The 15,195-nt window shown below is 41.4% G+C and overlaps 1 protein-coding gene across 1 annotated transcript in view; it reads right to left on the bottom strand.

Annotated features, from left to right (window-relative positions):
• The window catches only part of UTP20 (UTP20 small subunit processome component), a 63,181-nt gene that overhangs the window by 22,439 nt on the left and 25,547 nt on the right, over positions 1-15,195 (bottom strand). Inside the window, exons 23-35 of the mRNA XM_066319367.1 lie at positions 14,318-14,408; positions 12,515-12,600; positions 11,835-11,960; positions 11,136-11,302; positions 10,430-10,638; positions 7,540-7,683; positions 5,132-5,211; positions 4,031-4,257; positions 2,986-3,130; positions 2,467-2,554; positions 1,251-1,394; positions 582-632; positions 338-490 (exon numbers count right to left, since the gene is read on the bottom strand). Of these exons, the coding sequence (XP_066175464.1) occupies positions 338-490; positions 582-632; positions 1,251-1,394; positions 2,467-2,554; positions 2,986-3,130; positions 4,031-4,257; positions 5,132-5,211; positions 7,540-7,683; positions 10,430-10,638; positions 11,136-11,302; positions 11,835-11,960; positions 12,515-12,600; positions 14,318-14,408 (1,711 nt within the window). The remainder of the gene's footprint in view (positions 1-337; positions 491-581; positions 633-1,250; positions 1,395-2,466; positions 2,555-2,985; positions 3,131-4,030; positions 4,258-5,131; positions 5,212-7,539; positions 7,684-10,429; positions 10,639-11,135; positions 11,303-11,834; positions 11,961-12,514; positions 12,601-14,317; positions 14,409-15,195) is intronic.

Here is a 15,195-nt window from a genome sequence, read left to right as displayed (position 1 = left end):
AGGTAAAAACCTTTTAGATTTACCAGCAGGCGCACACAACTAGAACATGCTACAACAAATAGAAATGTAAGCCTGTAATGTCCCTTTTATCCAGTACCAATGACAAAACAGCTCCAGAGCACACTGACAGAAAGTTGTGCTGCACTGTATTTTCCTTTTGGGACATACAGACGAAAAGGTAAACAGACAAAACTTAAAAAAAGGTGTTTGTACGAATACCCACAGATACCTTCGGAATGTTAAGTGGTGCCAAAAAACAGCCAATGGAAGTAAGTTGAAAGTTCAATTCATCATCTACACATGGTGCATATAGCAAGAGAATGAACATTCAGCCAACCTGGATGGTATAGAAGCAGTTGTGCATAACAGGGATGAGGAAGTCAGTATCCACTGTTTGCATTTCCTTGATGTGGGCTGTGATTGACTGAAATGCTGACAGACGCACATCGAAGTCAATATCATCCAGATGTCGCTGATCAAAGGCATTCACCTAAGACAGCAGAGCAACAAGTCATTAATGAAAAATGACAGAAATGTGATCATACAATACTGGGGGAAAAGGGAGCAAAGAAACTGCATACCTTAACAACATCAGTAATATACTTCAACCTAGTGTCCAAGTCGGATAAAGTCTAAAAAGAAACATAAAAACCCAGTTAACTCTTACAGTTGTTAAAAATATGGATAACTCAAGACTTACCACTTGAGACAAAAAAATAAACAAACCAGTAGCATTAGTCTTTCTCCTGTTAGAACCTCCATAAGAGCCTTTCTTATGTAAGTTGGAGGACATGTGTTTTAAGTTCCTAAGTTTCTAGTAGCTACGCTGAGTGTTTTCTGTGTTTTACTGCTAAGACGTTATGTAAGTCACTTCAAAGTAATAAAGAACAGCCTACTATGAACTGTGAGAGAAGAATACAAATAAAAATCATCTTCAGGATACTGAAATCCATTCTTATTTCGTAAACATGCAGGATTTGTTGCAGTTTAACTGATTTATTTGGCTTCTCTTACACTAAAGATCCCTAGTGAGGCTCACATCAACCAGACTGTAAGCCAAAACTTTCACAAATCTTTGTGCAGCTCATTAATTTCTATCACACAGAATTCCGTTATTATCACTTCACATAAGAAGTAGATTCAAAAGGTTTTTAAAGTCATGTACAAAGATAAATACTGCTATTATTTTGTTCTTGATCTCTTAGAACAAACTTAAAAATAAAGCATAGAAAGATGTAGAAATGCAATACCTGAAATACCAAGCACAACTTATTTCGAGACAGTTTGTTCTGGATGACAGAAAAAAGCTTTGCCAGTGGTTTGAGAAAGCTTGTAGGGTTCGAGCAATGCCTCAGCAAGTTCTGCACTGTCTCCAGAATGTCAATTTGTGTACCCTGAAAGAGATACATAACTCTCAATAAGTATTGAAGCCTCACAAGATTATTTCATTTCCTTGGGACACAGTGAACACTGCTGTACTTATTCAGATTAGAGATACTGAACGAGAACAAAGAATTAGAAGGACACAGTGCAATCACTGAATCTCTCAGAAGTACTTGCAACCTTTTAATTAGAAACAATACAGTGTTAAGACGGGACTGTCAGCACAATAAAGACTTCTTTTATGTGTCTTTCCCCCCAGCTCAAAGGTCAGGAGAACTAACAGACCTTTAAAAAGTAGTCTTTCTTGAATACGTGAGATCAACATTAACAGCACCATGTATTTCACTGAATCACAGAATGGATCAGGTTGGAAAGACCATGGGGGGTCAGTCTCGTCCAACATCCCTGCTCAGACAGGGTCATCCCAGGCACATGGCACAGCATTGCATCCAGACAGCTCTTGAGTATCTCACATGAGGGAAGACTCCACAGACTCTCCAGGCAATGCGCTCCAGTGCCTTGTCACTGCACAGTAAAGAAGCTCTTGTATGATCTCTCTCAATAGAAGTCAGATGTGGTTCCCTAATGATTCACAGATTTAAAAGCCCAAAATAGTACTGTATAGTTTGCCTTTCATCCTGCAGCACACTAATGCAGCACTGCCCAGTACACCACATGTACTACCTACTCAACCATATGTATTCACATTGCTGTCCAGATGCTGAGGCTTTGGGGTGCATAAATCCACAGTGAAGAAGAGCAATTATTTCAAACACTGCAAGCAATTTGGTGGATTGACTACAATGACAAAGAAAGTAAAGACTCCATTATAGCTTCTGCAGATCTTCCCCATGAAAAGGGGGAACAGAATCATTCTGGGCACTGGCACCTCTGGGTGAGTAGTGCACATCAACATGCAGTGGGCACCACGTTCTGAACAGACTACACATGAAGACTTGACTGCAGGCTAATAAGGAGAAATGGCATGCAGTCAACAAGACTTGTAACTGTATCTTAAACAAATAAACTTTATTAAAGGAAAAACGTATGTTTAGTAAGGGGGAGGAAATAATTTTTACCTACCTGCTCCATGTTACTCTGATAAAGGAAAGGAAGGAGAAGGCTCACAAGCACTGAATTCTGGCTCTTTTCTTGTATAAATTTGCTGATCCTGCAAAATTGGACAAGGTAATTTACTCTTTTTTATCATTTCAATCACCAGTACAGAGCAAAGAAGTCTGTCAGCAATAGTGTCATTTCACAAGGCTTTGTGAGCTGATCCAGGCCAACAGAGCGTACCTACCAAATTCACAGTCCCAGCCTAAGCATTCAGTTCCACATGACTGCAGGCATCTCTGCACCTTTTTCTACCCTCAAGAGACATTAGATTTGAGTACCAGCAACAAAACCTAGAATCAACTTCTGAAAACTTATCACATCAGCAACTTGCAAGGTGAATGACAGATCCAGGTATTTATAACAGCTGTAAATTTAAAAAGTTTGAGACACAGTGGTTTTTTTTTTGGAAACTATTACAATAAGCCTCTTTCTTCCTCCCTCCTTCCAGCTTTTTAACTGTTTCAGACTCTAAGAATCACTTACTTGGAAAGTATACTCAGCTCTTTGCTGACTTGAGCTCTGTACTTCTTCTTTTTCACCTTCTCCACATTTAACATTGTTTTGCTGAAGTACTGAAGTATGGTAGGAACATGAGGCAGGACCAACCGGCAACCTAGGCTCAGGGGCTCTGTAAGAGATACAATAGTTAGCAACACCCAAGAAACTGCTGCAAGAAATATGAGGGAGATTCAACCCTATACAAAGGGGAAATCAGGACTAATGAAGGAGGCTTCACTAGTGGAAGAATAAGTAAATGGCAGCTATGAATGTGCAGGGCAGCTGGTGGCTGGAAAGAAGCACCAGCACTTGCTGAGATCAAGTCTAACATGTCTGAGATGGGATCAAAGAAAGCACACACCACACTCCTCACAGATTTCAGTGACAGCCCTCATAAGTGCTGGCTTATTGGAAGGTACCAAGGACATTGCTCCAAAGTAGTAACATCTCCTAAAATGACTGGAGCACTTGTAGATGTGGTTTTCTTTACTCCATCACTGACCTCTTGTGTAAAATCAAAGCTGCCATAACAAGGGCATAACCTCCTTTCCACTAGCTTTGAGTACTGCAGGTTAAAGATGTCTCCTGTCCTGTCTACTTACTCTCACATAAGCCAGATCTCTCCTGTCAGGGAGCACAGATTAAACATCAAAGTGATACAGGATCACGTGCATACAAGAAGGGGATTTTGATAAAATGTGGTGTTAGGAGCAGAGCCAAGACAGCTATGTAATTCTTGAACTTGTATCAGTCAAAGCTTCACAGACAGAACAGGTCAGCATTTCCTTCTTCCTAAGGAATCTCTCTATGCCCAGGACCCTGACGCTCAAATGTGGATCTCATCAGTCATCAGGCAAGCAGGACTTTACGTTTCTTGAGCACAACAAGACAAATCTGTACACTGATGTTTCCAGCTCCACCAGGAGGTCCTCTTCCCAGTATTCTTAGTGAGTGTGGACAACCTCACCATAATCTAACATCTCCATCTAAAGCATCCAACAGGTCTCTCAGAACTCTCAGGCAGGCCTACCTTCTGTCACGTCTCCAGTGGCCATGACAACACAGTCAGTCACGCTCAAACTGGAAACCTGCTCCGTGGGTTCAAAATCTGGGCTGTTGAGAAGGCTATCAGCAATGTCCATCACAAGGCTGGATGTGGCCTCAGACAGATTCTTGGCTGACAGCACAGCAAACACATTTGTCAGTATATCACTCTCTGGATGATCTGGCTGCTGCTTGGCCAGCAAAGGGAAATACCTGAGAGAAAGATTATAAAAAGTTTCACTGAAAATCAGGTTCAGAATTTTCAGCTTATAATTCTTTTGTGCGAGAAGTCACACAAAAAATAATGACCGTCTTCACTTCAAACAAGAAAAAAGGTGCACAAAAACCAGAACAGTGTCACGAAAAATAGAATGAATGGAGGTGGAGAGGCTATCCAGTCCCTTTTCTAATCCTTTCTCACAGCCTGAGTCTCCTCTTACTTAGTCTGCTCCTAACCTAGTGATCCAACACCATTTTTAATAGAAGTTTGTATATAAGGTCTTCATGCCTACCAAGGAGGTGTCTCCAAAGAAACACCAGACACTTTAGCAAAAGAAAAACAGCAAGTCTGTGGAAGAGGCAAAAGTCATTCAAGACAGTTGAGCTAGAACTTCTCACAGTGTCTGAACGAAAAAAAGCTCTTCTACAACTTTCAATAACAAACTCTTCATCACAAATTCTATGCTGAACTTGCCCATACTCTTTCATAACATCAAAAGAAAAAGAGAATCACAAAAACATGAATGAAATTATATATTGTTGAACTGACTTTCCACCTCACAAGACTAAGAAGTCATTGGTCAGGACAGACATATCCTAATACATCAGACCTCCTCCTCACCTGTGAGTTAGGTTTGGGCTGCATATGTGCTTAGTTATTAATATATGGAAAATTCAGCCTATTAAAAAGTGAGTTCTTGCATAAACTAGAAAGCTTCCCAGTTGCTTTGACTGCTATCAAAAGAATGAGAGTCAAATGGAAAAAGAAAATATGGGTTTGGACAGAATTCACAGCCTATTAGTGTGCTATTTTTTGTGTTTTATGTTTTCAGAAGTACTTAGGTTTCTTTGCCAGAAGAACACTTACCTGGGGTTCTTACTCCAGGTATGAATGAGTTTGAGCAGAAAAGTTGGAGAATACTGACTCTCTGAAGCCAATCTGCAGACCTAAAGGAGAGAAAAATCAGATACCAATGCAACATAAGTAAGTAAAGCCACTTAAAAACCTCATCTCTAACGAAGACCTCACATTCTATAGTTTACCTTTGTTATAAAGTAATTTCAACCTTTTAAAAAGTAATTTCCCAACTTCCTCAGTATTTCTCAAATGATTCCTTACAACATTTCACTCCTGCTTATACAGTATTACAGGTACCATTTTTGCCCTTCCCTTGAAACTAGATTCCCATGACGCCCCCATTTGCCATAGAGACTTAGCAACCTCTCTCAGACATACCTATGAAAGCTCAAGCACACCAAAAACTCACTCCTCCCACACTTCCTATGCCCTGACTGCAGCTCCTGGTCTGAATCTCCATTGCCTCACTGAAGAGGCTGGAACACTGCACTGCATCCCATGAATGGAATCTCCTAACAGAGTTCTGTGTCCAAAACAGCCCCACCTCAGCAGTGCCCAGCCTGAACCCCACAGAACAGCTGCTGCTCCTTCATAACTGGACACAGGCTAAGGTGACCCGGTGCACTCTCCTCTCTGCCACTCCACAGCCCAACAGGCTCCATCCAAGTCACACAGGTGGGTTTCTACCGTGACCACGCTGGACTGTTGGTAGGACACCACTAGTGAACAAACAGGCAGAGCAGGCTCCAGTGCATTTAGGGGCAGCAGGCAGAATGGTGCATGTGGGGTTTGGACTAGCTCAGTTTGCTCAAGACCTGAGCATAACAGAAAAGAAGGCCGGTCTGACCATCATAGCCAGGTTCTTAGAAATCTTCTTCTCCTGTCCCAAAGGCTGGCAATATTACTGCTCTGCATAAAACAGAGATTTCCTGAATTATATACAATGGAGAGTAAACCATTAATTCAATCCTGCAGGAATGCTGCTGTGCAGGCTAACAAGCCTCTGCAGCAAAATCCTGGGCTATGAACAACAGCAAACTCCAATTGCAGGTTCAACAGGTTTAAAACAATTTGCCCTTTCCACGACTTTTTACACACCTCAGTTCTATAGTTTTAAAAAAGGAAAGCACACAAGCCAAAACGATTCTTTTGCAAAAACCAAATCATCATGAAGTTCACCAGAAAAGACTCCAGAGGGAGCTTCTGGATCATACTACTATCCAAGCTTCAAAACCATCTGTCTTCCTGACATATGTAAAGACAAGAGGCATTCTAACTATTTAGTAGCAATAGTACATCTTGTTCAGTTACTCAGAATTTGCAAACACTGTGCTCCCTGAAAGCTTTAAGTGCTTTGCTGACTTAAAGCCTGAAGTGCTCAGGAACTGCAATAAATGTTCACTGTTTTTCCCACTTACCACCCTGGGTATAAGAAGATTCCACGGACAACAGGAACATGCACTTCCCTGTTGCTCAGCCCAGTGCAATACAGAGCTATATGCAGCGCATGGTACTATTTTATCTACAGTTTGTCCACATAATCATACTACACACCACATATTGTTACTGGTAGAGCAGAGAAACAGTGTAGGAGTAAACAAACACAGTATCTAGAGAAGCAGCTATGTGGTTTCACAGACTGTACCAGTGTTCTTTAACAGGCTTTTCTGCTGCTAGGAAGTTGGACATTTGGACACCTCAAAAGCCTCTGTGGAAGAGCACTCTTGGAGTCAGCCCCTCTTACTCAGTTAACCTTTTCGTGGACACAATTGTTTAGAGAGTAGAGACAACCCAGCAGCTCGTACAGGCACTCCCTGACAACCCCAGACACTGCATTGACAAAGACAGCACAATTTAATCTTAAATTCTGTGTTCTCTCTCCATTTCACAGCAGTACATTTTCCAAGCTCAGAGGTGATCTGAATTTCTCTGATAAAAACCAGAAGCCTGTGCTTTGTCACTGTGCTCACATGGAATCTTGGCAGGCAGGCACAAGACCACATAGCTCACTGACAGACCCCTTCTTTCTTGAGGCAGCATTTGTTTCTGTAGTCCCCTACCCAGCAAGTGTCACACAGAAAGTAGTAAAGTGCAGCCAGAAATTACTTGTATTATTTAGCTTCCCTGAAGCATCTAAGGAAGAAGTCTGCTTCTGTGGTTAAAGAACAAAGAAATGGCATCCATTTTATTCAGATGAATCAATTTGTACTTTAATCTATGACTTGATTATTCCAGGACTAATCAGATATGAGCCAAGAAATTGGCCTTGCACAGACACACCGGGATGACAGAATCGGTCCAAGGCCACATCCAATCTAGCAATGGACACAGCTGACACAACAGAACTCAGTACAGCTGGAGTTTTCTGCATGATACATGTTTCAAACAAGTTATTTGGAAAAACAATAAATACTTACCTGAGGCCATACCACAGCATGGAAAACTGCATCAATCTCTTCCACACTAAACCTGTAGGTCTCATAATCAGAAAAAAACTCTGCCACAAGCTTGAGACCAAGACGTCTCAAATTCTTCAGTGGATTAACGAATCTAGGTTGGACCTGTAAAAAAACAACAAAAAAACCAACCTGCTTAGCAGAACAACTACTAACCACTTGCTCTGAAATTAAATCCTGCAATTGATTGACCATATCCACACACATCCTTTGCAGGAACTTCTGTTTTCTCTTGTAACTTGCTCACAGTAGCAATCTACATCTCAGAGTTGACCTAAATTTTAAACGGACCTGCCTGTTCCTGCATTAAGTCAGTTACACAGGACTCCTTCAGCTTATAAAAAATCCATGCTGATAGGTTTAACTCAGTAACATCTGCCCCTTTTGGACACAGTGCAAAAAGTTATACCACAATTAATTAGATTTCCAACCTTGACACTTAAACAATTCAGTTTTACACTTGAAAGGACCCAAATCAGCTTTCCAAAATGAAGGTGCACACCAAGATCATCTGGGAAGAAAAGAAGTCAACAGATGAAGAGAAGAGGGGAGGAACAGAGAAGAGAAGAATGTGAATTATGTCTTCCAGCAGAGAAGGGTGGGGGCTATAGCATTTGGTTACAGGAAGGTGCTTCTAGTACCCATTTAGTGGTTATGTTCCATAGTCTGTCTTGGGATAAACATTTCAATAACAAAATTCATGCACTGCTGCATTCTGACTCTCCTCTCTGAGAGGAGTCTTGACCTGAGTAACTGAAATTATTTCCATACTGTGCAATGCAGCTCACAGCACGAGCACATGAAGTAGCTCCACAGTACAGAGGTAATGAACTTCAGTCTCAGAAACAACAAAGCCACACCAGATCAAATACAAGCCACTGTCTGAAACTGGAGCTCTTTTGGGTCTCCAGTCCATATCACGATCCACTACACAGAATCCAAAATCACAAGTAAAAAAGACAAAGAAGAGATGGTGGAAAAGGAGCCAATCAAGTTCTTGCAATGGGATCTCCCATGCTATGCTGAATGTGTACTAATGGTTTGCAATCAGCTTCCAGGCGGCAAATGAACTGTTTCAAAGCCCAAAGAAAGCACAAACCAGGATACTATTGCAAATGGTGACCTCCAAGTGAAGAAATTTTGGGTTTCCCCAAATTGGTGGGGGAAAGTTCTTTGAGATCATAAGAGTTCTTTGAGATCAAACCTTTGAGAGGACAAAGAAACTCTATAGTGAACACAATCAGTAGGAAATGGTAAATTAATAACTTGTCTTGAAGTGGCTGAAGTTGATGTTTAACTCTCCAGGCAGTATCAGTCTGCAATAAATTACTCTCAAACTCCAAGAATGTCTTCTAATTATTAGTCAAGATAAACAGATTTCTCACACTCTTCCTTGAGCTTTTAACAGCCCCTGGGCCAATGAAGTGCTAAATTAAGTTCAGACAAACAAGAGACTGTCACTTCTGACATTACACAACCATGACAGGATTACTGTAGCAATTCTGGCAAAACGAGGCTTTCCTTGCAGTTAATGAAGCAGCTTTTGGAACTCCCGTCTCCTGTTCTCATTGAAAACATGTATGCACTGCTGAAGTCAGACTGTGGGATGCGGGTGTCCTCAAATTTGCTCATCCTCTTCATAAATTAAGACAGTTACAAGGTTCTGTGCAACCCACAGGCAGCTATGAGACCTTGGATACTGCCTATTGCAAAGACTTGCTTTGTTTTGACGGATTTTTTTCCAAGTTCTAACCTCAAATGCTCACAGCCAGGTCTTGGCAAGAACATGCTCATGGTGACATTCCCACTGCTCAGTCCATCACCTTGTAATTCATTTCAACACCACAGAGATGATGATGACTGTGCAGTTTGCTTGTTTCCCACCTAATATATGAGCAGGCTCTGCACCAGGAAGACAGAAAAGTCTGTCTGTGTTACAGTTTCTGAGCAGCTGGCAACAGACCCCATGTAGCTGGACTACAGCTCAGGGATGTATGTCTGTGTGGATGTCTGCTCTGTGTACAGGGCAGCAATAAGCCAACATGCCTCACTTTTGGGTGTAACCAATCTTTAAGAGGATGTTTTCCTCACCTGATCTCCACTCCATGTACAGCCATTGCTCAGCAAGGGGAAAAACATTTGCAGTGCTCTGCAGATACCTGGCTAAAACTCAAATGGTAACACTGGATTAGTATGACTACTCCTGATACAGAGCTGAAGATGGTTCTAAGTGTGCGGAAAGCATGGCTGGTAGCCACATCCTTCCTGTGTCCCATGACAGGAGACATTCAGGGTAGATAATCACTGAGTTTATCTACAATGCTGAGCTCCCCTAAGATCTAACACTGCAACAAAACACCTCATGGACAAGGTTTAATCTAATGTCTTCAGGCAAGGAACTTTAAACCTCTCCTTCCCCTCCTCAAGTGTTTTATCCTTGCAGCCAAGAAGCTCCATCTTTAAGGCAAGTTTCAACTCCCAGCCATAAAATCTTGTTACATGTTTACAACAGAACATTTATCTCTCTCTCATGCCTATCTCTCCACAAAACAGGTAGGAATAACGCATAGAGATTGCCTGCAACTCTCTTTTCACTAACTCAAACAAAAACACAGTTCAAATCAGTTTTCTAAATACATTAACTCTGTCTGCACTGCTTGAGCCACTTTTAAACAAGCATCACTGGCCTCTATTTTGACAGACTTCTAATTGCTGAGCTTCTCTCCACAATGGCATTCAACTTATCTTTACCTGAATCAAGAAAGCTCTGTTCATATGTATAAGCTCAGAGGAGGAGGAGAGAAAGAAACTTAATTTACGTGTTTATATATTGTTTGCATATATACTGTACCTTCTCTCTTTGCTGGAGGATGCAGGATACCACAGCAGTCATGCAGAGCAGAATCTGTAGAATTTCAGGCAGGTAGTGCTGGATCAGATGTCCCATATTTTTCAACACAACTTCAAGACCGTTGAAGAGGCTATGTTGACGCCCAAGAGGCAGGACTTTAGCTAAATCCAGCTCTGACATACTTTGAAGGACTGCAGTCTGGCAAGGCCCTGTGGTAGGCAAAGGAACAGCAAATTATCTAGAAAGGCACCATGAAGACACCTACTACCAAGAATAATTTTTCAGTGAAAAATAGTGGAATTTGGCCCTAAATTACAGATCCTCACAGTCAGGTTTTTAAATAAGAACAGCTCTGTGTCTCCATCTCTCTGACACTCAAACGTCTCCCGCTGCTACAGAATCAGAGCACCTTACAAGCTCTCTTTACTGCCATGATACTCAGGCCAACCCATGATGCCAGCCACTACCCACTCCTGGCCTGCTACAGCTTACTTGCATAGCTATGGCAAGCTGTTCTGTTTTTCTGACCTTGGACATGTGAAACAGAGCAATTGTGCTTTGTAAGGAGAAACTCAGGGGAAACCTAGGCCTTACCGAGGGTTTACTTTCATCCTTTCAAGGCATGGTTAAGGGACAAACTGAAGCACATAACTAAGTACTAAGCACGTATATCCTCCTACACCCTCAGTTTCCATGGCCTACCTACCATTACTGAATTGCTTCACAGCTTCAAAGAGTAGATCCAAGAACATCCGTATCTCTTCTGGCAGTGAGCCGGCCAGAAATCGCAGAACGATTGACATGCGAGTGCTCGCTGAAGACTTGCCCTGAGTTTTGCTCCCTGTTTTGTTTCTCATTCTGCCATAGAGAATTCTTCAAGAACCAAAAAGAGGTTGCATTAGCTTCCAACACGTCATTTGTTTTCCAGCCTCTTATTCTGCAGGAGAAACTCAGTTTAAAAATATTCTCTAGTTCTCCCTACAGGGTCTCCACTGAACTACTACAGATGGTCCAAAAACATCTTAGTGAAAGATCAGCTTCTGCTACTACCATGGAAGCTCTGCTGGAAACTTCAGGTATAAAACTGGTTACCTTGCAGGACAATTTGCATCACAACAAATAGCTGGCAATACTCAGTGAACTGAAACATCTTCACAGTTCTCTGCAATCTTTAGTAGAAACAGTATTACCAAAATGCTGTTTTTAAAGACAAAAACGTTTGCATAACACATTACATAAAAGTGTTAATAAGGAAACCATAAAGAATATCACAAACTAAGTCATCACACTATACCATTAACCATGAGTTAGTTTATCTCAACCGTTCAAAATGAGAAGCAGCATTACATCTGTCTGCTCATGTTACTCTGCCATGAAGCTTCTGAACTCACACTTCAGAACACACCTCATAAGAACAGGGATGAGATCTGGTCGATGCTCTGTTTTTACTACGGTAGTCTCCTCAGAAATACTGAAATGGACTATCTCTTCTTTAAAGCTCTTGTCCTCCAGTAGCCTTTGCAAGTTCTCCCTGAGAGTAATAAACATTATTTGAGGGCAGGTAGGGTTATAAAAAATGACAGATAGACACACAGATGCATCTATATCTAATTACCCATCTATCCTTGTTGTATACAAAATATTAAAGCATTATTTTCTCACCCTTTTATATAAAAAAATATTTCAAAAGCCAGCAAGTTCAAGCTAATTATGTAGACAAGTCCTGAACATATTCAAAAGAAATTATTTAACCACAAACTAGTTTTATACTATTGCTTTCTTTGCATGGTTATAAATCACCAGTACAAAAGACAACTTTGAAAATGATGAAACTACTAACACTAATGACACCATTCTGGGACAGAATGGAAGTGTTTCTATTTTTCTCTAAACAAAAAAGAGACACTGATCAACCTCAGCACTTGATTTCCTCTCTTAGATACAAAACATATAGTTGGTTAAAATCAAATTTTACACATATGTCTTCAACAAATACAGGACCCCAAATAAAACTGACCTCAAAGCAGGTTTCTGATATGACAGCAGGCTCATTCACTAGCGCTAAAATTATATAAAAGCCCTTACCTGTATGGCAGTAGATGAGGATGCTTGTATGTCATTATACAATCAAGAGCTATTCTCTGTACATTCTGGTCTTGATGAGACAGTAACTGCAAATAACAAAAGAAAGAAAATGATTCCCTATCTAGGAGGCAAAAGTGCTCACCGAGAATAGTGAAACAACCCAAAGGCTACAAGCTCAAGCAGGTTTTGGACTAACTAATTCAAATGGAAACAGAATGTATGTGTTGCCAGTATAAAGCCAAGATGTACATGGACAACTGCCACTCATAAAATAGTTGCTGATAGCTCATACACACTTTTCCTTCCTATCTACATAGGATGGTTATAACATTTGTTTTTTCATAGTTGTCTTTTGGACCACTCTGAGTCCGCATTTATCATCAAAACCAGTTATCAGCTGTGTATCAAAGACTGGATTAAAAAGCAGACTACCCAAACCATCCCAAGATACCAGTATTTCTCTCCTGTGACAAACACAAACTACTTGGAAGACTTGGTATGCAAAGTCTCACTGAGATTCGCTCTCTCTTGAAGATGACTCTTCATAACCTAGGCACTAAACAACACAAAGTAGTGGTCACAGCACCAAGGCTATCTGAGTTAAAGAAGCGTTTGCACACTGCACTCAGGCACATGGTTTAGTTCTTGGGGTGTCCTGTGCAATGGCAGGAACTGGACTCAATGATCCTGATGGGTCCCTTCCAACTCAGCATATTCTGTGATTCTGAGATTCATTAGGACAGGGAAAGGGAGTTGGAAAATACAGATCATTTCCCCAGGCAGCATCTTTATCAGTTCTTCAGTCTCATACCAAATAGCACAGGCATGTGTCATCGAAGGTTACTTTGCCATGATGTCCCTATGCCAGATGGACACACCAACCGTGACAATGCATATATTAAGACACAGAAATGTAAACAGTAAGTGATGAAGTAATCTTTCTTCTTGTGCCAGGCTGTTCTTCCCGAAGTGATTTGACCTTTACACAACTGTCCAATATTTTGCTAAGAACACAGGCAAGCAAACACATGGATCAACCGTTTTTCTAAGCAAAGACTGAAACAGAATGGATGTCTACTAGAGAGTCTCAAACTCAGGGACTGAGGAATGGAGCTTTCAATACCCACAGCCTCAGAAAACACAAACTGCAAACAAAGAGAGGAAACCTCAATGACTTGAACAAATCCACAAATTGGGAACCAACACAACTCTATAAAACTAAAAAATTAAAAAACCAAATCACTTTAAGGACTGTAAAATAAAGACTTAGAATTCCTCTTTGAAGTCATACTTTCAACAATTCTTTTAGGGAAATACCTCAGAAAAGAACCAAGCAAATTGAATATTCTTCAAGAAGAAATTCCTTTCTCGATGCTTGATGCTCTCTTGTACATACTGGCCACACTCTTAGTACACAAAACACTACAGACAATAGACATTGATCCTTAGATCTTCCCCAAGCTTTGGATTCTAAATCCTCCTCCAGATCCTACAGGAGGTGTAAGTAAAACAGATATCCTCTGCAGCCACTCTTCCACCTTGCCAAAGGCTACTACTTGTCTAATGTTCACAAGTGCCACTCCTGATAAACTAAGCCAGGTATCTTAAGCAGGTCTTTGCCTAAGGGGCTCATTTCAAGTGATGCCTTTCAGGAAGTCCTCTCAAGGACAGCTGAGACATCTATCACAGCTGAGTTCAGGTTTCCTGAACAAATTACAGGTTTCCTCAGTATTAGACACTACACTCAAATAAGAAAGAGTTAATTTATTAATAGCAATTCTAAAAGCAAGCCAATAGCCTCACCTGGGCATACAAGGCATTCAACTTCTGCTCCAGATACAATGCACGAGGATTTGAGAATTTGGAGAAAACTTGTAAGTGGGCTATTAGTTGCCTGCAAAACAAAAAATTATTTTCTAAAATATTCAGGAGACAAACAAACAGGGAACTTAAATTAAAATTCATTGATAAGAAAGAAAACAAGAAACAGCACAAGAGGATCCTAAGTCTCCAGCACTATTTCAGACATAGCAAGAGGGGTCCTGTTCCCTAAGCAGCTCCTTCTAGCTGCCACTTCACTGCACACAGAATGCCTTTACTTCAGTAGCACTGGGTAGGCTCAGTTTTTTCATGAGAAAGGGGTACAGTCAGGATGCAGCTTACTTCTCTCTGCCAGCCCAGCCTAGAACACCAAAATTCTGTACTTATCTCTTTGTTTATTCACTTGTCCATAACTGGTGTCCCTGTTGCTCCTACCAATGTGATGGGCTGCATTCAGTCACAGACTGTACTGGACTTAACACTGGGCTGCAAGGACAGATGGGAGTCAGTTCCTCTAGTGCTGGCAGAGTCACCTCACATCTTTCCCACTTCCTCCTCTTGGAAAGGGACAGAGAAGACCAGGATAAGGAAGGTGTGAGATCTCCTCTACCATGTGTGCTGGGGGACTGGTAGAAGCTGTCCTCATTCAGCCACTCCCCCTGCTAATTTACACTAAACTCTTCAGACACTTGAGCTGGGCCACCTTCCTCCATGGCTGGGCACAGACAAGGGATGAGTAGGATGCCTTTCAGGAACCCCACAGGGAGCCTAGCACAGGTGTGCACCCTCCCTGCTTCAGCCAGGCCTCCTGGGATACAGGGTGCAGCCCCACAAGGGAGTCCTCCCTCGCACAGGACTGA

This window comes from Sylvia atricapilla, chromosome 5, assembly GCF_009819655.1.
Source record: "Sylvia atricapilla isolate bSylAtr1 chromosome 5, bSylAtr1.pri, whole genome shotgun sequence".
Classification (NCBI taxonomy): Eukaryota; Metazoa; Chordata; class Aves; order Passeriformes; family Sylviidae; genus Sylvia; species Sylvia atricapilla.
Note: the sequence above shows the minus strand (reverse complement) of the source record. Positions and strands in the feature narration are given on the sequence as shown.